Below are 22,068 nucleotides of genomic sequence, written 5' to 3'. Positions count from 1 at the left end.
TTATTGCTATAAGGAAGGCCACCTTACAGGAGAGGAGCTGAGAAGTACAAGATGGCAGGGGCTCAAAGGGGGATTGAGTGAGTCCCGTAAGTACCACATTCAAGTCCCATGGTGGAATAGCAACTAGCCTTTTTGGATGTAGCCTAGTGGCTGATGTAATGAATCTTTTTATCCACTTGTGGTTGGCCAAGTCACAGTCGAACATGGAGCTTAATGGTGATACCTGTACTTTCAGTGTGCTAGGCTTTAGACCTAGCTCAAGCCCCCTCTGTAAGAAATCCAGAATATGGGAAATGTTAGGGTTTTCTGGGTCAGGCAAATCTGACAGACACCATGAGGAAAACTTTCCATATCTTGTTATATATAGCAAGGGTGACCGGTTTCTGAGATTTCTGGAGGGTTTTTATTACTGCCTCTGATTACCCCCTGGCCCTCAAGATCTGGGTCTCAGTAACCAGGCCGCTAACTTAATTCCCCGGAGGTTTGGGTGATGTAGAGGGCCCTGCAAGAGAAGGTAGTCTTCCAGGGGTAGGAGGAATGGCACATCTACCTGTAGTTCTGTAATTAGAGAATACCAGCTCCTCTTTGGCCATAGCGGGCCTACTAGGATGGTTTGGGTCCAATCCTCCCGTATTTTCCTCAGGGTTGCTGCAAGGATTGGAACTGACAGGAGGGCATATGCCAGACGAAGCCTCCGCTTGTGGGCAAAGCATCTACCCCCAGGGATCTGTCCCTGGGGTTCAGGGAGTAGTTTCTCACTCGAGCATTCTCTCTTGATGCCAGTAGATCCACCTCCAGAAGGCCCCACCTGTTGACCAGCCTCTGAAAGAATCTTTCGTTTAGGCTCCACTCGCCAGGCTGGATGCATTTTCTGCTCAGAAAATCTGCTTGAAGATTGGAGGCACCCTTTAGGTGGAATGCTGTTAGAGAACAGAGGTGTCTTTCGGCCCAGCAAAATATTCGGCCTGAAAGGGCTGCTGGATCTTGTGCCACCTTGGTGTCAGAGATGGGCCACTGTTATGTTGTCCGAGTAGACTCGGATATGATGGCCCTGGACTAGGTGTCTTGCTGCCAGGAGAGCTTCCTCCACGGCCTTCAGCTCCCTGAAGTTTGAGAATTTTGTACTCACTTTCTGGCTCCATAACCGCTGGAATGGTTGTCAGGACACTACGGCTCCCCAGCCTTTCTTGCTGGCGTCTGACGTTACCGTGACCAAGGGGATCTGGGACCAATTGATTCCCTTGCACAGATTTTTGTGGTCCATCCACCATGCTAGTGAAGATTTCACTTTTCCCGGGGTCTGGACTCTTGTTCAGGCAGGTGTGATCTCTTTTCCAGTTTCCTAAGATATGGGACTGGAGTATTCTGGAGTGGGCCTGCGCCCAAGGTACCGACTGGATGCAGGAGGTCATTGACCCTAGTATGGACATGGCTGACCTGAGGGTCGGGGACCTCCGTTTCCTGAAACTCGAGATCTTTGATATCATGGACTTCTGATGTTCCTCCGGGAGGAAGGACATTTGTTTCTTTGAATCTAGGAGGATTCCTAAGAATTTTACCTCCTGGGAGGGTTGGATCTGCAACTTTTATATTCGGGATCCACCCCAGTGATTGGAGAATACCCAAAGTTTGAGTCACCTGGTTTTCCCCAGGGTCTGGTAGGAGGTTCCTATTATCAGTAGGTCGTCCAGGTAGGGTACAGTGCATATACCCTGGCTTCTGATGTGGGACACAGCTTCCGCAATAATCTTGGAAAATACTCGAGGGGCAGAGGATATCCCAAAGAGAAGCACGTTGTACTCGTAGTGCCTGATTTCTGGACCCTGGCGGATCGCAAACCTTAGATACTTCCTGTGAGAAGGATGTATGAGAATGTGGAAATAGGCATCCTTCGGGTCTATGGTTGCCATGAAGTAAGACAGCCCTATCAGAGGAATGGCGGTCTTTACTGACTCCATCTTGAATCTGCGATGTCGGTTGAGGCCTTTCAGATTTATTATTATTCTTGTCTCTCCTGTGGGCTTTTTCACTAGGAACAGTCTGGAATAATGCCCCCTTCCCTGTTCCTCCACAGGGACCTGAGAGATGGCGTGTGATTGTAGACGGAGCTGGATGCCGGATTTTAGTGCTGGAGTCTCCCGAGGAGGTAGGGAGGTAACTCTTATACCCTGCGGGGGGGGGGGGAATTCTCGAATTCTAGCAGTAGGCCCTCCTTGATCACGCTGAGGACCCAGGGGCTGTTGGAAATCAACTGCCAAGAGTGAAAGAACCTCGAAAGCCCTCCCTCCACCGGGGGGGGGGGGGGGTCGAGTCATTGTTTTTCTTGTGGCTGTTGCTGCGGGGGGGGGGGGGGGGGGGGGGGGGGGGAAGACCCGGATGTTCCTGCCTCTCCCTTTAGCATAACTCCATCTTCCAGTCTTTCCCTTCCCTCTCGGCTGGAATGGCCGATTCTGGGGGGGGCTCAAAAAAAAAAAACAAACTGCTTTTTTGTGGTCCTCTGCTCAGGAGGCACTGTTATGAATGGGTCACCGAGGAGGAAAAAACCTAAACATGCTAAGCCCAGAAAAACCAGAGAGATTGGTAACTATGCCGATTGCAGATCCCTGATCTTAACCACACAACTAGCAGCAGCCGTGGAGCGTACTTACGATGAACCTAGACGCCTCGTTACGGCCAGAGGACTAAATAAGCCTAAAGCAAGAAAAGGGGAAAACTAACTGCCCCAGAGCAGACCCCAAAGGAATAGACAGCCCCCACACGTATTGACGGTGAAACAAGATGAAAACACAAACACAGGCAGGAAAATAGGCTGAGCAAACGATGGGGCCCAAACTAACTAGAAAGGAGAGGAAAGGAAAGACATTGTCTGCTATCTGCCCAAAACCCTACAAAATAATGTCCAACACTTCTGATAACAAAATTAACCCTAAAGTCACGACTTCTCCCACTATATCAGCACTCTGAAATATTCTGAGACAGAGCAAAGAGAGGCCAATCTAATAAGGGACAAAAAGCAAATTGGCAAATTTTATATATATATATATATATATATATATATATATATATATATATATATATATATTTTAGAAATTCAGCACAGCCGCAGCCGGCTAACCACACAAAAAACTGAATAGAACAACAAAATCAAGTGTAAACATTAGCAGAGAAACTTAGCTTGAGCTGACTGGAACAGAGCTGAGAACCAAGACCTGACAAGCAGAAGGAATCACCAGCACCAGAGTAGGGCGTCGACTGTCTTAAATCCAATCTGAGATTCCTGAGGTCCAATTGTCATCTTCATTATCAGGTGGCAGATCTCTGATTAAATCAGCCTCACTACCTCCTGTTACCACCAGAGGGAGCCTGGAAGGAGAACTCACAGCTGGTAGACCAAAAACTGAACTCACAAGGCACCTTCTTTTTATCTGTGGCCTTTTCAAGAATTTCATCTAAGGCCGGGCCGAAGACATGTTCACCCTTGAAGGGTAAAGAGCAGAGTTTAACCTTGGAGGTAATGTCCCCGCTCCACGTTTTAAACCAGAGGGCCCACCTGGCAGAATTGGACTGCACCATAGCCCTGGCAGAGGTGCGGATCATCTCCATTGATGCATCCACCAAGAAGCCTGTAGCTCTCTGTAGAATAGGAAGGGAGTTAAGGAGGTCACCTCTTGAGGTTCCCCGAGAAATATGACTCTAGTTCCTCTATCCATTGGAAGAGAGACCTAGAGACGCATGTGGACGCAATTCCTGACTTTAAGGAAAAGGCAGAGGTTTCCCAGGCTTTCCTTAGGAGGCTCTCCGCTTTACGGTCCATCGGGTCTCTAAGCTGGGACGCATCATCAAATGGAAGGACCGTCTTCACCACCCTTGCCACTTGGACATCAACTTTCAGGATGTCCCATTTAAACTCCTCTCCCTCCAGGGGAAATCTATGCCTGAGTTCCGAAGGGGCAGAGTAGCGCTTCTCTGGGTACTCCCATTCCTGAGAGATCATATTTACTATGCTCCTATGTACTGGGAAACCTGTTCGTCTGGGTCCCTCAAATCCCCCGAACATGCGGTCCTGTGCTGACTGAGTAACGGGTTCATCCTCTAGGCCCATAGTGGCCCGTACTGCACTGACCAGCTCCTCCACATATTCCACGGAAAGGAGGCATTTCCTAGTTTCGGCTGATTTAGAGGTTCCCGGTTGTTCCCAATTTTCAGAGCCTGAATTGTATGACCTTTCTGATTCAGACTCCTCTAATTGAAATTTTCTGGTTTTTTTGGGGATGGTGAGCCCACAATCGGAGGAGGTAGAGGTGGTGGTGGGGGGGGACAGGGCGGCTAAAGAGGTCTGAACCTGATGAGTGACCAGGCTGCGGATTTCGTCAATCAATGACGGGTGCTCAGCCCTGACCACCCTGTCCGTGCAAGCTTGACAATTTTTTCACCCAATTTGAGGGAAGTTTTGCACTGCATATGGCACATTTGGCCGACTTGCTGGTGGTATTGGTGTTTTTGTGGGCAGACTTTTCTCCCTATAAGAAAGGGGGAGAAGTATTTTGAGGACCTCTATCCCAGGACCAAACCACTAGGACCCACCCCAGGTACACTTACTGTGGCTGGGGCAGCGCTGGGCTCTGCAGACGCAGGGCAGGAAGAACCGTCCATGCTGACAGGGGATTTCGTCTTACCTGTCTGCGCCTTCCGGCGGGTTAATAAGGGGTTAACCCCACCCTCAGCGCAGTCTTTTCATTTCCCCCTCCTCCCTGGGTCCCAGGGCAGGCACAGCAAGTGCTGGCGAGCTTCACGTGCTGGCAGCTGAATGGGGGCCGCCATGACAGGAAGTCGTCACACATACCCCGGAAGTGACCGCGCGTGACGTCACTTTCGGGTCACCGCACGGCGCGGAGGAGGAGGAGAGACCGAAGAGCTGCGGGAGACCTCCGGTCGGGGATCACTGGCCCGCTTTACTCCCCCCTAGGGGAGCGCGGGTGGGCCAGGAAGGTCCCGTGTTCTAAGAAGACAGGAGCAGTACGGAGGAGGGGAGACAGCGCCGCCGACCACCACTGCCCGGCTTAAGGATTACAGGTACGCTGCAGCAGCCGGCCACACAGCATACCGAACCTACCATGCCCCATGGGGGACAGGAAAGACACTGGTGAGAGGGAGGTGGGAGGGACCTTTTAACCTCTCGTGCTTCTTGTCCCCCATTAGGGCGTGGAGACAACCTCCTATGCTGTCGTTGAAGGTTGCTAGAGAAATTTGGGCTGTTTTATTCAAACATATGGAAAAAAAAATAAATGGATTGAAAGGACACTAGAAGGGCTATACTGATACTAAGAGGCAACAGCACCTCTAGGACCCAGACATCTTAGCAAACCATTATCGCTATTATGCCGCAAACATAACAGCAGCCACAAAGGGAGGACATCAACGTGCAGTTCATCACATCATCCCTGGTATAACAGACCCCTCCATCATCTGTATTAAATCACAGGCACTCGATCTTATCAGAGTAACATGGTGTTAGATTTGTGTACAGGAAGACAACAAAATTAAAACCAAAAAGACGTTACCTTTTCCAGAAATTCATTAATGCTCTCAGCATTATTTAGAGCCATCACTTTCATCTTGAAGGTCAGAAGGATTTCTACAGCAACAAATAGCAGAATCTTGCAGGATCCACTCACCAGTTTGTCCCATACCCTGCCGGTGAGACACAGCACTTAAGGACTGGTCAGACATAGAAATAGAGAAAACAAATCTACAGGCTGCTAAATAGCAAAACCTTCGCCCCGGATGTGTATACAGCTAGTTTCATCTGCGCACAATGTCAGCAGTGTCAAAATGGCGATCATTGCCCAGTGTAAACCTGCCCTTCTTCAGCTTGTCATTTCATCAAATCTACTATATGGCATTGTGTAAACAGACAATGATGTAAAGTGCATGAACGATCCTACAAACCCCATTTATTCTTCTCGCTTATATAGCATCATTCACTGCCACAGCACTTTACAGGTATTCTGAAGACCAACCACAACCCTTCTACCCACCAGCACCTGGTTACATAAAAGTGACAATTAACAGTGTTAATCTTTGTGGACAATTTATCGGCTTCTGCCAAGAGAACCACACTTCTTGATCCTGCTTTGAGCGCCCATGTCACGGAGGCAATGCAGCCGGAATGATACAACCTAGTGTACCTTTGTAAGCTGGATGGCGGTAGACAACCTGCAAAGCATTTCCTGAACCACAAGTTATACGGGAGTTTCTCCAGAGCATTGCATGCCTTGAGGTGTGCCACAAGTCTAGCATCTTCTAAGTTCAGGTAATGCTCAAATCCCTTCTGCTGTAATAGAGAAATGAGAACATGGGGTTGAAATGTGGCCTCCATCTAGACCCCTATAAATATATGTATTGTGCATGTCTAATGATTTGCCGGTTACCACACTAAAAGCAGCCTAAATTTGATCTGCTGTTTGTAAACTCGATTAACAGACAGGGTTATGAAAAAGTGGGAAATATATAGTTTAAGAAAAAAAAAAAAAAAAAAAGCCCCTACACAAACATACATGAGACCTCAAGGCACACTCAGCCGTGCACGATTTCAGTGGGATGAATTCTAAGAAGCAACATAAACCATGCCACATGCCCTGGTGACAGCAGTTGAAGAGGTAGGTCATTGGTGGAAAATCCCTCTAATCGGAGATCCCTTTCTATTTAGTGGTTGTAGCGATCACAGGATCAGTAGAATCAGTGCAAATTGATTCTTACCCTCGGTCCATCCAGTTAGTAATCTCTCCACTAAACAAGAGAACATGAGCTGTGAAAACTGCCTCTTACCTTTCGGCTTCTGCAGCTCTTGATTAGCTGGCCTGGCGCAGCATCAACTCTACACAGACGCCAAACTAGGATTTTTTTTTTTTTTTTTAAATCTCCGATATCTGGCACTGATCACTATAGAATGGGTTTAGTTTTCTAGTGGGCTTCCTTCTATACACCAACACAAAACATGGAGTAACCATGAACCATTAAAATAAAAACATTTTTATTGAAAAATGTATTTAAAAAAAATTACATTCTAAGAGGCCTTTTATAGTAGGAACAAGAAAGGTGGGACCCATCTGTATATGGTGTCACCCATGGGGGTACAGTTGTGACCAAAAGTATTGACACCCCTGCAATTCTGTCAGATAATACTCAGTTTCTTCCTGAAAATGATTGCAAACAAATTCTTTGGTATTATCTTCATTTAATTTGTCTTAAATAAAAAAAAAAAACACAAAAGAGAATGAAGCAAAACATTGATCATTTCACACAAAACTCCAAAAATGGGCCAGACAAAAGTATTGGCACCCTCAGCCTAATACTTGGTTGCACAACCTTTAGCCAAAATAACTGCGACCAACTGCTTCCGGTAACCATCAATGAGTTTCTTACAATGCTCTGCTGGAATTTTAGACCATTCTTCTTTGGCAAACTGCTCCAGGTCCCTGATATTTGAAGGGTGCCTTCTCCAAACTGCCATTTTTAGATCTCTCCACAGGTGTTCTATGGGATTCAGGTCTGGACTCATTGCTGGCCACCTTAGAAGTCTCCAATGCTTTCTCTCAAACCATTTTCTAGTGCTTTTTGAAGTGTGTTTTGGGTCATTGTCCTGCTGGAAGACCCATGACCTCTGAGGGAGACCCAGCTTTCTCACGCTGGGCCCTACATTATGCTGCAAAATTTGTTGGTAGTCTTCAGACTTCATGATGCCATGCACACGGTCAAGCAGTACAGTGCCAGAGGCAGCAAAGCAACCCCAAAACATCAGGGAACCTCTGCCACGCTTGACTGTAGGGACCATGTTTTTTTTCTTTGAATGCCTCTTTTTTTCTCCTGTAAACTCCATGTTGATGCCTTTGGCCAAAAAGCTCTACTTTTGTCTCATCTAACCAGAGAACATTCTTCCAAAACGTTTTAGGCTTTTTCAGGTAAGTTTTGGCAAACTCCAGCCTAGCTTTATTACGTCTCGGGGTAAGAAGTGGGGTCTTCCTGGGTCTCCTACCATACAGTCCCTTTTCATTCAGACGCCGACGGATAGTACGGGTTGACACCGTCGTACCCTCAGACTGCAGGGCAGCTTGAGCTTGTTTGGATGTTAGTCGAGGTTCTTTATCCAACATCCGCACAATCTTGCGTTGAAATCTCTTGTCAATTTTTCTTTTCCGTCCACATCTAGGGAGGTTAGCCACAGTGCCATGGGCTTTAAACTTCATGATGACACTGCGCACGGTAGACACAGGAACATTCAGGTCTTTGGAGATGGACTTGTAGCCATGAGATTGCTCATGCTTCCTCACAATTTGGTTTCTCACGTCCTCAGACAGTTCTTTGGTCTTCTTTCTTTTCTCCATGCTCAATGTGGTACACACAAGGACACAGGTTGAGTCATCTTTAATCCATGTCAACTGGCTGCAAGTGTGATTTAGTTATTGCCAACACCTGTTAAGTGCCACAGGTAAGTTACAGGTGCTGTTAATTACACAAATTAGAGAAGCATCACATGATTATTCGAACAGTGCCAATACTTTTGTCCACCCTCTTTATGTTTGGTGTGGAATTATATCCAATTTGGCTTTAGGGCAATTCTTTGTGTTTTTTCATTTAAGACAAATTAAATGAAGATAACAACAAAATTTGTGTTTGCAATCATTTTCAGGAAGAAACTGAGTATTATCTGACAGAATTGCAGGGGTGTCAATACTTTTGGCCAAAACTGTATATGCAATTAAACAGAATTTATATGCATGAATTGGTCAGATGCAAAATAAAGAATAGCAACATTATCAAAGGTGTATCGCCTCTATCAAATTGTGCAAAAATGCAAATGAAGAAAAAAGTCAAAAAGAGGGGAACAAATATCAGAAGCATCCATAAACTCATGCCAGTTGAAAATAGATGCAAGTTTAAGTCACAATGCTAAACTTACCCATGATGTGTTGAGATGGAGACATGACACTGCCCCGACGCACATTTCACTTTCTCAAGGGGAGGCGCTTAGAAAATAGTCTGCCAGGATAGATAAAGGATTTTTTCACATATGCAACTATTCCAGGGGTGGATAGTCACTCTTGTATAATGTGTTACTGTATATTTACTTGTCAGACACTTTATATCACAATGATGTCATTAAAAAAAAATAGCTGCTGATGTGTGCATCCTCAGTGTGTCCCAACGCAGTGGTATTCCACGACAGCCATATATGAAGTGGCGCCCGCATGTCAGTGACTTCACAGGGTCATATGGTATCCAACATCTTCAAGACAATGGTGGTGACAGTCATTCTTACCAATATGGCGCAGTCCACACTGACCATGCACCGCCTAAATTGGCTCCACCGCCTGTCTTTTTTTGTCCTTTTCTCATTCTTGGGTCCTCGATCAGAGGCCTGGGAGTTTGAAGGTTCTGTGCAGGATCTTGGTTCTTCCCAGCATTGCGTTTTTCTGGAAAGAGTTCAGATGTTGCTCCTGTGATCTGTTGTAGCCATTCCCCCCCCCCCCCCAACTTAGGGGTCACTGCTCCAAGGGCTCCTATCACCACATCACCACTGGAATCACTGTTGCCTTCATACATCTTCTACAGTTCTCCTTTGAGGCCCTGGTATTTCTCCAACTTCTCATATTCCTTCTTTCTGATGTTGCTGTCATTTGGCACAGCTATTATCATTGCCGTCTTCTGATCCTTGTACCAGTAGTGGCTGGTATATTGTAATAGTTAAGTGCACAGCCTACAACATGGGAGACTGGGGTTCAAATCCCAGCTCTGCCCTGTTGGAAATAATATACCAGTAGTGGACCTTGGGCAAGACTAACGTTATATAGTGCTACCTCAATAAATCATGTGTGTCACGAACAGATTCATGCCAGCTCAGACGTAGCCCGGATTAACAAGGTCTGCATCAGATGTCAAGGAACCAGGAAAATCTGAGGATAAATGGGCTACTGGAACAAACCATACATGGACAAGGCACCCCCCCCCCCCATGGGTGACACCAAAGCAGATGGGTCCCCTCCTTTCTTGTTCCTTCTATTAAAGACCTCACTTATTGTTATGTAGTTCAATACATTTTTCAATTTTTTTAATTGGTGGTATATGGTTACTCCACTTTTTTTGTGTTTGCATGTTATAGGAGTACTCCACCCCCTTAATTTTCTTTGTATTATTCTTGGAGGAACTTCATAGGTAAATGAGGTTAGGAAGTATAAGAATAATGATGTGCCATTTTAACATCTAGTTAGTTAATAAACACACACACACACACACACACACACACACACAAAAATACAGACCGGAGAAACATGAACATCTGCAGCTGCTGGCACACTACAGATTCACAGCTTAAATACTGAAATAATGTACATTTTGTATTAGACGCACATTAGGAAGTAACTACAGTTTATAGGTAATTTCCCAGTATTATTGGGTACACACCAGCTCTTACCAGCTGCTGCTGGGAATCCCTGAACTTAGAGTCTAAATGATGCACAAAGTTCTTGATCAGCCAGTAACAATCCACATCGTCATCAACCATCTCCTCCATTGTGCCAACTATGGCCAGGAATAACTCATCCTGTGGTTCCTGGGAATAAAATGTTAGAAACAAGATATAAAGGTTATTTATTCTACATTATACAATATTATAGACAAGGATTTTAGGTAAAAACACAGCCACCCAGTAATATTAAGCCACGAGATCCCTGCTTTTAAGATGGGTTCACCCTTTTAAAAAGGGGTTTTCTTCCTTTTATTAAATAGGTAAAATTGTAAAGTGCCTTTTAAAAATGAGCAACTTTCCAATTTACCGATCATTAAAAATATTCTCTGTTCTCAAGCACAGATGGATTTTTCCTTCTATGGTGTAGTGCGCCATGTCAAGGTTACCGGCCACCAGCTAGACAAGAAATGTGCTTGCAAACTGTTTGCTATACCACATGTAAGCGCCACTCTGAAGCTAGTTGAATCCAGCCAGCCTCAGTGGCCCTGTGATCTCTGATGCTGCAGAGGCAAAGTTTCCTCTGCTAGCAACATCAGAGAGCAGCAATTTCGGGTCAACCATGCCACCTACTCAAACCATCTTCAGGAGCACATCACCCATGGGCAAACAGGATGTGAGACAGAGGATTTGTATGCTCCCAAAGATAGAAAACACGAGACAACCCCTTCCCAACGTCCGACGTACATGTATGGCCGAAGTTGGGAGCGGGAGTACGGAATGGGCTCAAGGGGTTAACCCAGCTGATAAGCACAGCCAGGACATGCCTCTCACAGCCATTAACAGTCACAGGTGGAGCAGATCAATCTATGACCCTGGCATTAATAGTCCACCAGCTTGGTGGGGGTGAGGGGCGAGTTATTCTATGAGCCAGTAGATTGCACCATGAGGTGATCTTGGGTGGCTGAACGTTAGGGTTCAATTGAACACCTCCATGTATGTTAAAACAAAGCAAAATAACTTTAAAAATACACAGTCATAAGAGCGCTATCAAAATATGTAATTACTGTATTTCAGATTATAAGACTTACCCCCCCAAATTTGGAGGGGAAATGGGGGTGCATCCTATATAATGCAGATATACCTTACCAGTACTGTTGCTGCAGACTGGGATGGGGGGGGGGGGGGTGAGGGGTCCGCCGGTGCTGCGGGAGCTCTGCTGACATTTTGTGAAAGGCCTGAGCCCCCGCAGTTCCATGGTTTCCTATGCGATGGACTCCGGGAAAATGGCCACCAGGGGCCTGTGCATGCGCAGATGGGAGATCTCAGCACTGAAGTCTCATCTCCTGAGAGCTTGGTGCCGAGATCTCGATCTGCAGTCCCCTGGTTGCCATTTTCCCCAGAGTCCAGCGTACAGGAAACCATGGAACTGTGGGGGCTCTGTCCTTTCACAAAGTTTCAGCCAAGCTCCCGCAGCACCGGAGACAACTGCAGCAGCACTGGAGACCCCCAGCGGCACGCATCGGAAGACCCCCTCATCCCAGCCTACGGCATGCAGCATCACCCCCCCTCCTGCCTCCTCCAGCAGTGACCCTGTGACCTCACTTCTCCCACCCCCCCGGTAAGCAATAAGACGCATTGATAAGAAGCACCACCATTTTATTAAAAAAAAAAAATCTATTTTTCTCCTCAAAATCTGGGGATGCATCTTATACTCGGGAAAATACGGTAACTTGATTTGTAACTACAAAAATTATCCAAAAATACAATATTGTCGGATTTTTTGGTTACCGCAAGACCACAAAAACAAAGTGGTCAAGATCTCATATGTACCCAAAATGGTATCAAAAGACATCTCGCCTTGCAAATAAGCCATTTCACAGCATCACTGCCCGAAAACAGAAAATGTTAAAACGTTACGAATTTAAAAAAAAAAAAACCCCAATGAATTTGCCCCCCCCCCCCACAATTGAAAAAAAAAAAAACCCAAAAAATAGAACCCTAACTAAGTCTGGTATCACCATAATCCTACTGATGAGGAAAATCAGGTTGTCACGTCATTTTTATCACACAATGTCCAACATAATCACAATCCCACCCTAGTTTCTCTTATTTTTGTCAGTCCACCACACTTGGACCTGAGACTGGAATGGAGATTTGTCTTCCAACAAGACAATGATCCCAAACATAGAGCAACATCTACAATGGAATAGTTCACAAATAAACGTATCCAGGTGTTAGAATGGCCAAGTCAAAGTCCAGACCTGAATCCAATCGAGAATCCTGTGGAAAGAGCTGAAAACTGCTGTTCACAAACGATCTCTATCAAACCTCACTGAGCACGAGCTGTTTGCCAAGGAAGAATGGGCAAGAATTTCAGTCTCTCGATGTAGAAAACTGATAGAGACATACCCCAAGCGACTTTCAGCTGTTATCGCAGCAAAAGGTGGTGCAACAAAGTATTAAGTTAAAGGGGCCGAATAACATTGCACGCCCCACTTGTCAGTTTTTGAATTTCCACAAAATTTTAAAATAACCAATAAATTTCATTTAACTTCACAATTGTGTCCCACTTGTTGATTCTTCACCAAAAATTTACATTTGGTATCTTTGTTTGGTGCATGATATGTGGGAAAATGTTGAAAAGTTCCAGGAGGCCGAATACTTTTGCAAGGCACTGTAATACATTGGGTTCAGTAGTTCAGGATGTGCTGTAAAGGTTTTCATAGTTTGGGAAAATTATGAAATGTCCTATAAATGTCTGTTCTGTTCCTGATCTAAGGATAAATCACAATGTCAACCCTGGAACAGTGAATAAACCTGGCTATAGACCAATGGTATTATAAAAAGATATATTTTTATTTATCAAAAACATAAAAAATATGTATACGACAAGAGAGATGTACATATCAAAGAAGAGGGATATAATTCACCCATAAGGTATCTCACAACCATCAACAACACGGATGTATACATTAATGCTTCAAAACTGTATCTTAAAACACATCTGCATAAATAAAGTGCACAAGACACTACATATGAGGTATTCTACAAAAATTCCCATGTGGAGATGTAAACTAATCACTCCAAGAAATGCCAATATAAAAACGTGCAAAAATAACCGCTATGTATTAGTGCCTGAACTGTTGCAAAACCTAATAGGATAGTGTCTAGATGGCAATTATATCCTATGATAGCGATATAAATAACCGCATAGTTAGGAATATGTACCTCAAAAGACAACATATGCACGCAATCAAGGCATTATGCTAAAGACTAGCGGTAGGGCAAAAATCACAGAGCAATGATAATTCATGTGGAATGAAGCAATCGTACCATGTGGTTGATGTGGAGTCCCCCCGCCTCCCGTTGAAGCAAAAGCGAAACGCGCGTCGGGGCGGAGGGACTCCACATCAACCGCAGCATGCTCATTAATTTGCGGAATCGCGGCGATCCCGCACCCATAGGAATGCATTGTTCGGCTTACTTCCCGCATGTGGCTGTGCACACCATGCGGAAAGTAAGCATTACAATGGCGGATGGTACCCATGGTCTGGAGGAGAGGAGACTGTCCTCCGAGCTTTGGGTACCATATCCCTGTAAAAAATAGAATTTAAAAATAAAAAATATTGTTATTCTCACTCTCCGACGTCCCGCGCAGTCTTTCCGCTTCTCTTCATGCTCTCGTTCCCAGTAGTCCTTTGCGAAAATGCCAGCGATGGCGTCCGGTCTCGCGGTCATTCGCGAGACATCGCGATCCCGCGAGAACGGACGTCATCGCGGGCATTTTCGCAAAGGACTACTGGGAACGCATGCGCGGGACGTCGGAGGGTGAGAATAACACTTTTATTTTTTTTTTTTTTTACATTCTATCTTTTACTACTGATGCTGCATAGGCCGCCTCAGTAGTAAAAAGTTGGTCACACTCGTCAAACACTGTTGGACGCGGGAAAATCGCGGGAATTTAAAATGCGATTTTCCCGCGGACTGGAATTCCGGAATTCTCGCGGTAATTTCCGCGAGAGTTCCGGTACGTGTGCACTTAGCCTTACACCGACTCAGACTCCCACAAATATTGCTTATATTTAAGTGAAAAATTTATTGTAGTACAATGTGAACATCAGACATTTAATAATTTCTATGATCCAATAATCAAGATATTTAGATAGAACATAAAATATCTATTTATTGGAATACAACTTTAGAACACAAAAAACTGTAATAAATTGTAAATATGTAATACACTGTATACGGTACAGACCAAAGTTTGGACACACCTTCTCATTCAAAGCGTTTTCTTTATTTTCATGACTATGAAAATTGTAGATTCATTCTGAAGGCATCAAAACAATGAATTAACACATGTGGAATTATATAATTAAAGTGTGAAACAACTGAAAATATGTCTTATATTCTAGATTCTTCAAGTAGCCACCTTTTGCTTTGATTACTGCTTTGAACACTCTTGGCATTCTCTTGATGAGCTTCAAGTGGTAGTCACCAGAAATGGTCTTCCAACAGTCTTGAAGGAGTTCCCAGAGATGCTTAGCACTTGTTGGCCCTTTTGCCTTCACTCTGCGGTCCAGCTCACCCCAAACCATCTCGATTGGGTTCAGGTCTGGTGACTGTGGAGGCCAGGTCATCTGGCGTAGCACCCCATCACTCTCCTTCTTGGTCAAATAGCCCTTACACAGCCTGGAGGGGTGTTTGAGGCCATTGTCCTGTTGAAAAATAAATGATGGTCCAACTAAACACAAACCGGATGGAATAGCATGCCGCTGCAAGATGCTGTGGTAGCCATGCTGGTTCAGTATGCCTTCAATTTTGAATAAATCCCCAACAGTGTCACCAGCAAAGCACCCCCACACCATCACACCTCCTCCTCCATGATTCACGGTGGGAACCAGGCATGTAGAGTCCATCCGTTCACCTTTTCTGCGTCGCACAAAGACATGGTGGTTGGAACCAAAGATCTCAAATTTGGACTCATCAGATTTCCACTGGTCTAATGTCCATTCCTTTTGTTCTCTAGCCCAAACAAGTCTCTTCTGCTTGTGGCCTGTCCTTAGCAGTGTTTTCCTAGCAGCTATTTTACCATGAAGGCCTGCTGCACAAAGTTGTTGCAGAGATGTGTCTGCTGCTAGAACTCTGTGTGGCATTGACCTGGTCTCTATTCTGAGCTGCTGTTAACCTGCGATTTCTGAGGCTGGTGACTAGGATGAACTTATCCTCCGCAGCAGTGGTGACTCTTGGTCTTCCTTTATTGGGGCGGTCCTCATGTGAGCCAGTTTCTCTGTAGCGCTTGATGGTTTTTGCCAATGCACTTGGACACTTTCAAAGTTTTCCCAATTTTTCGGACTGACTAACCTTCATTTCTTAAAGTAATGATGGCCACTCGTTTTTCTTTACTCAGCTGCTTTTTTCTTGCCATAATACAAATTCTAACAGTCTATTCAGTAGGACTATCAGCTGTGTATCCACCAGACTTCTACACAACACAACTGATGGTCCCAACCTCATTTATAAGGCAAGAAATCCCACTTATTAAACCTGAGAGGGCACACCTGTGAAGTGAAAACCATTTCCGGTGACTACCTCTTGAAGCTCATCAAGAGAATGCCAAGAGTGTGCAAAGCAGAAATCAAAGCAAAAAGGTGGCTACTTTGAAGAACCTAGAATATAAGACATACAGTATTTTCAGTTGTTTCACACTTTTTTGTTAATTATATAATTCCACATGTGTTAATTCATAGTTTTGATGCCTTCAGAGTGAATCTTCAATTTTCATAGTCATGAAAATAAAGAAAACGCTTTGATTGAGAAGGTGTGTCCAAACTTTTGGTCTTTACTGTGTGTGTGTGTGTGTGTGTGTGTGTGTGTGTGTGTGTGTGTGTGTGTGTGTGTGTGTGTGTGTGTGTGTGTGCAGAATCTCATACTTCACACCTCAGCTGCTGCAGAACCTCATACTTCACACCCCTACACTTGAAAATAAAGCCTGCACCTTAAGATGTGGTGATGAATGCAGTCTATTTATTCCAACTATCAGTTGATGTTACTGAAGACGAGCAATGCCTGTCCTGGGCGTCCTTTTGGGCAGCTATGAGGTGTACCTGACTGGTGCTAAAAAAAAAAAAAAAAAAAGGAGTGTTAAGGTACTGTCACACTTAGCGATGTACCAGCGATCCCGACCAGCGATATGACGCGGTCAGGATCGCTGGTACATCGCTAAGTGGTCGCTAGTGAGCTGCCACACAGGCAGATCTCACCAGCGACATCGCTGGGGATGGGGGTCGCTACTTACCTGTCACACCAGGCGATCCTGACGTCCTCCCGCCCGGCTCCACGCGTCGCTCGTCTCAACAGCAGGAAGCTGACGATGAGAAATGGTCCAGCCTGTTCTCGCGCGATCAGCGATTACCAGCAGGGGAGCCGGTCGTAGGTAAGTATCACACACAGCGATATCATTAGCAATATCGCTATAACGTCACAAGTTATAGCGATATCGCTTAGTGTGACATGCCCTTTAGTCTGTGTGCTATCCGGCTTTCATTCTTTTTGGTACAGATATGATATGGATAGACAGATATGGATAAATGGATATATAGAGAGAGCAGATTTCTAATCTGCTTTTGCTATTGAAAACATTATCCAAGAGCTCAAAAACCTTTCAGGTGATGCGGTTTTTTAAAAAGCTGATCTGCTTTTGCAACTGAAAAACGTATCCTCAAAAAACGCAGGAAAAAACACTGTGAATGTAGCCTTAGATCAGGAATAGAACAGCCATTTATAGGACATTTCATAACTTTCCCAAATTCCTATGAAAAAATATTCAGCACATCCTGCATTGAATTACTGTATCCAATTTATTATATATTTTAGGAGTCGGACCATTTTATACAGACTCCACCAAAATGAGCACCGACTCCGACTCCACAGCCCTGGTTTAAAAGAAGCTGATCTGTGATTGGTTGCCATGACCAACAGTTTTCCCTCTCCAGAAAACACCTCAGCAGACACTGACATGGTGGGAGAAATCTAGCATTCCCGGAAATATAAGCTCCCAGCCATTGTCTGCCCCCCAAAAAGGAGCAGAGAGCACATGACAGAAATGAATCACCCCTTCTGTGCCCATATAGACATCACACATGCTCCATCCTATAGGTACATCTTCCCTCTTAAAGGGATCATTGGTATGGAAGTCAGAGCAAATCCATCCAGCGCTCTGATACTGACTCCAGGCTCTCTTAAAGGGATCTCCCGTATAGAAGTTAGGGCAATCCCTCAGCCATCTGATTCTGACCCCAGGCTTCTATTAAAGGGATCATTAGTATGGAAGTTAGGGCAATTTCACTCAGCATTCTGGTTCTGACCCCAAACTCTCTTAAAGGGATCCCCAGTATGGAAGTCAGGGCAATTGCCTTCAAATGCTCTTGTACTGACCCCAGGCTCTCTTAAAGGGAACTCCTGTATGAAAGTTAGGGCAAATCCCTCAGCGCTCTGAATCTGACCCCAGGATTCTATTAAAGGGATCATTGGTATGCAAGTCAGGGAAAAATCCACTCAGCGCTCTGGTTCTGACCCCAGGCTGACGGGATGATGTGGGATATTAGGGGTAGTAGTCCGGTGGCTCTGGCTGACGGGACGATGTGGGATATTAGGGGTAGTAGTCCGGTGGCTCTGGCTGACGGGACGATGTGGGATATTAGGGGTAGCAGTCCAGTAGCTCTGGATGACGGAATGATGTGGGATATTATAGTGAATGTGGCTATGCGGAGTCGGCGGGGCTATACATTCAGAATAAATATAATCTGTTATAACTAACCGTAGTTAGTTACTATGCCCGGGCAGCGCCGGGCTCTTCAGCTAGTACAGTATAAAGAAGGTGCCAGATAAATTCAGACTAGAGAGGAATTAAACAAACATCACTATAGAGCAAAGTGGTGATCTAAACCTAGCTTATACAAACCAAATACGATTCAGGTCCATAATGCAACATATAAAAGTGATTCTGGATTGAAAAACACATGTGACATGCACAAATGTGAACAAGTCGGTAGGACAATATTCACACCACCCACTGACTGAAACACAAACAAAGCACAGAATGAAAAATGTGCAAAAATACCTTGCAGTAAGACATATAGTAGTCAGCAGTTCCTTCCATTCGTCGAGAGGGCCCGAACGTTGCCATGGTGACCAAAGGTTGTCATGACGATATCCAGGTTACCAGGCCATGGCAAGCCCCTTAGACCATATGAAGAGCATTGAAATGCTTTATAACAGCGATCAAACTGATAAAAGTGAAAGTCCTATAGACGGACTAAGTAAAAAGATAGATATAGAGAAAGACATCTATATACTGTATATCCATAAATTTGTGATTTTACGTACACACTTAGTAACGTTGCGTCTGTTACAACCTGACCTATAAAACTATCACACTAGTTAACCCCTTCTGTGACCATAGAAGTGTTTTTTTTATGGTATGCCAAACAAAGTGGAAAATAGAAATGGTATATCTGCAAAACAATCTTGTCCCACAAAAACAAGCAGTCATACAGCTCCATCTGTGGAAAAAATAAAGTTAGAGCTCTCTAAAGAAATGCATAAGTAATTATTTCTATAAAAACAGTTATTGTGTAAAAGCCCCAAAACAAAAAAATTGTGATATTACAGTAATCATACTAAATAAAGCAGCCATATGAATTTTACCTTAAGCAAAACAGCAAAAAACATCCCCGAATTGCTGTTTGTTCATTCTGCCTCCCCAAAATCGTAATAGAAAGATCAAAAAGGTGTTGTGACCAAAGACGGTACCAATAAAAACATCAACTTGTCCCGCAAAAAAACAAGCCCTCACATGAATGTCAGCAGAACTATAGAAAAACTATAGCGTTGCAAAAAGTTTTTGCAATAAAAAGCTTCTTTTAAAGAGACAGCAGCCACACACTCAGGGAAAAAATAAATAAATAAAGTTGTCTAATCACTTATACCGCACGAGGAACGGCGTTACAAATTAATTAAACCAATTCTTCACCTGCTGTTGATTTGTTCATTCTGCCTTCCAAAGATTGCAGTAAAGCTCGGCTCACATTTATCCTGCGCTCTACGCTGAGCGCTTAGTGGGATTTCCGTGTAAACCTCCGATTGAGACAGAACCTCTGGAGGAAGATTCCCTATAACGAGGCAGATGAAGACACTGCAGATGCCATTTGGCCTATGATCCAGCGGTATCTGTCTCTTTAGGGGTGCATAAGACTGCGGGCCGCAACAGGTTTGTGCACTTCTGAAAAGGACAACGCTGAACAGAGGCCAGACTGAGTCCAGAGTAAAGGGCCTGTCACACTAAGCGATATCGCTAGCAATATCGCTATAACTTGTGACGTTATAGCGATATTGCTAGCGATATCGCTGTGTGATACTTACCTACAACCCGCTCCCCCGTTGGTTATCGCTGATCGCGCGAGAACAGGCTGAACTGTTTCTCGTCGTCAGCTTCCTGCGGCGATGACGGGCGACGCGTGGAGCCGGGCGGGAGGACGCAGGATCGCCTGGTGTGTCAGGTATGTAGCGACCCCCGTCCCCAGCGATGTCGCTAGTGAGATTTGCCTATGTGGCAGCTCACTAGCGACCACTTAGCGATGTACCAGCGATCCTGACTGCGTCATATCGCTGGTCGGGATCGCTGGTACATCGCTAAGTGTGACAGTACCCTAACTCTGCTGCCTTACAGTGAATGAATACCAAGGATGGGGGGGGGGGGGTATTTGAATAACATCATTCAGTGATTTAAATGGAAACCCCAAAGTAAGTTCTCAGTGTAGACTGCAGGACAAATATGATGTAAAATTTCAAAAGCAAGTCCGTCATCTGTTAACAGAAATATAGGGAGCTTCCATGTTACTAGTAGTACAAAAGTTATGGAAAAGCAAAATGACTCCTCACTCCACAAAAGAAATTCAGAAAAATTCTGCGCTCCCAAATCCAAATGCTCCGTTTCCTTCTGAGCCCCACAGTGTGCCTAAACCACATTTAGCGTCCACATTTGGCATTTCTGTAGTGATGAGAGCCTATCTAATTTACGCGTGCTTGTCTCCAGAAGCACGAGCTGGGCACTAATAATGTAACAAATACTACAACGTACAGGACACTACAATAGCAGATTTGCAATTTTCACTGCTACTTGGTTCTGGAAAACACCCATGTAGTCAAAATCGTCACTACACCTGTAGATAAATTCCCACAGGGGTATAATTTCCAAAATAGGGTCACTAGAGGGGTGGTGGTCTGCTCCTCTAGCACTTAGGACTCTGTATATGAAGTCCGCAAACTATACTAGAAAAATCTGTGCTCACGGAGGCAAATAGGACCCCGTCCCTCCTGTGTCTCACCATATCGCTAAACAGTGCTGTACGTCACATATGGGGTATTGCCACATTCAGCACCAATTGTGGGACAAATTATGGTGTCATTTTAACCCATTTTCCCTTGTGAAAATGTAATATCTGAGGCTAAAACAAAATTTTGGTGGTAAAAATAGGGTAATTTTTTTTCCTCATTGCTCAATGGTATAAAATTCTGACACACCCATGGTGTCAATACAATACAAATAAAAGTTCAATTTTTCCCCATTAGCCCTTATACAAATTAAAACATTTTAGTAGTAAAAATGTGATTTTTTTCTTCGCTGACCAATGGTATAATAAGACACTAACATACCCATGTTGTCAACATTATCACTGCTCCATTAGATAAATTCATTGCAAAGTGTAGTTTGTAAAATGGGGTGGGTTCTGCTGTTCGGCACCTTAGAGGCTCTGCTAATGTGACATGGCATGAAGGGGTTAAAAGCAGACATGATTCAGTAATGCAAATCTCTGCTTAAGCTCAAGAATACTTGCAAAAACCATGGTCTGAACAGAACTCACAAAGCAATCCACAAACACAAGTTGCAGCTCCATTATGCTAATAAAAAGCCATTGTGCTGATCTGCACTCAGCTGCTCTTGATGAAGGCACTGGAGGCGGTTTTCATGCAGTAGTCCAGGCGAGTTTATGAAGTGAAATAAACAGTTGCAAAAAAAAAAAAAAAAAAAAAGCCATTTCTGGCACAAAGCGAAAACAAATAGTCCATATGGTATTTCGGGTCCGTCCACTCAGGTCAGTGCCTTTAATAACATACACTGAAGGTAAACAGTCCATATATCCCTGCGGGACCACCCGCTCAGGTCAGGGTCTTTAACAACCCACACTTGCGGTCTCCACACCTCCAGCCACAGACACCGAATGAGAGACTTGGCCTCCATTTTATCTGCCAAACTACACCCCTGGGGTTGGGATATGTAAGCAGTCATTCCCACCCATTTCTTATGACCGCACGTAAAACCCAGCCCTGGAATGGCCCAAGTAACTCAGCACTATAGTTGTAGCAGCATGCTTCCGAGCTCACATCACCGCAGCTAACAGCCGCGATGATACATATCTCCCCTCAAGGACTTGTCTGGTGGCCCTCTTACACCATATATCAACAAAGCCCAGAAATTATGCTATCTTCTCTAGGCCAAATCTCATTGAAAATCAACTAAGGCAATAGGAAAAATGGTTTTG

General features: G+C 44.6%; 1 protein-coding gene across 3 annotated transcripts in view; it reads right to left on the bottom strand.

Annotated features, from left to right (window-relative positions):
* The window catches only part of TBC1D7 (TBC1 domain family member 7), a 48,391-nt gene that overhangs the window by 6,830 nt on the left and 19,493 nt on the right, over window positions 1–22,068 (bottom strand). For 2 of the 3 annotated variants that reach the window (XM_073589973.1, XM_073589974.1), the window contains 3 exons: window positions 10,472–10,609; window positions 6,189–6,334; window positions 5,562–5,691 (listed from right to left, as the gene is read on the bottom strand). In XM_073589973.1, the coding sequence (XP_073446074.1) occupies window positions 5,562–5,691; window positions 6,189–6,334; window positions 10,472–10,609 (414 nt within the window). The remainder of the gene's footprint in view (window positions 1–5,561; window positions 5,692–6,188; window positions 6,335–10,471; window positions 10,610–22,068) is intronic. The other variant, XM_073589975.1, reaches the window with a different exon arrangement.

Source organism: Dendrobates tinctorius, unplaced genomic scaffold (assembly GCF_039654945.1).
Source record: "Dendrobates tinctorius isolate UK_male_01 unplaced genomic scaffold, ASM3965494v1 ptg000115l, whole genome shotgun sequence".
NCBI lineage: Eukaryota > Metazoa > Chordata > Amphibia > Anura > Dendrobatidae > Dendrobates > Dendrobates tinctorius.
The sequence above is the reverse complement of the archived record's forward strand: the minus strand, read 5'-3'. Positions and strand labels throughout refer to the sequence as shown.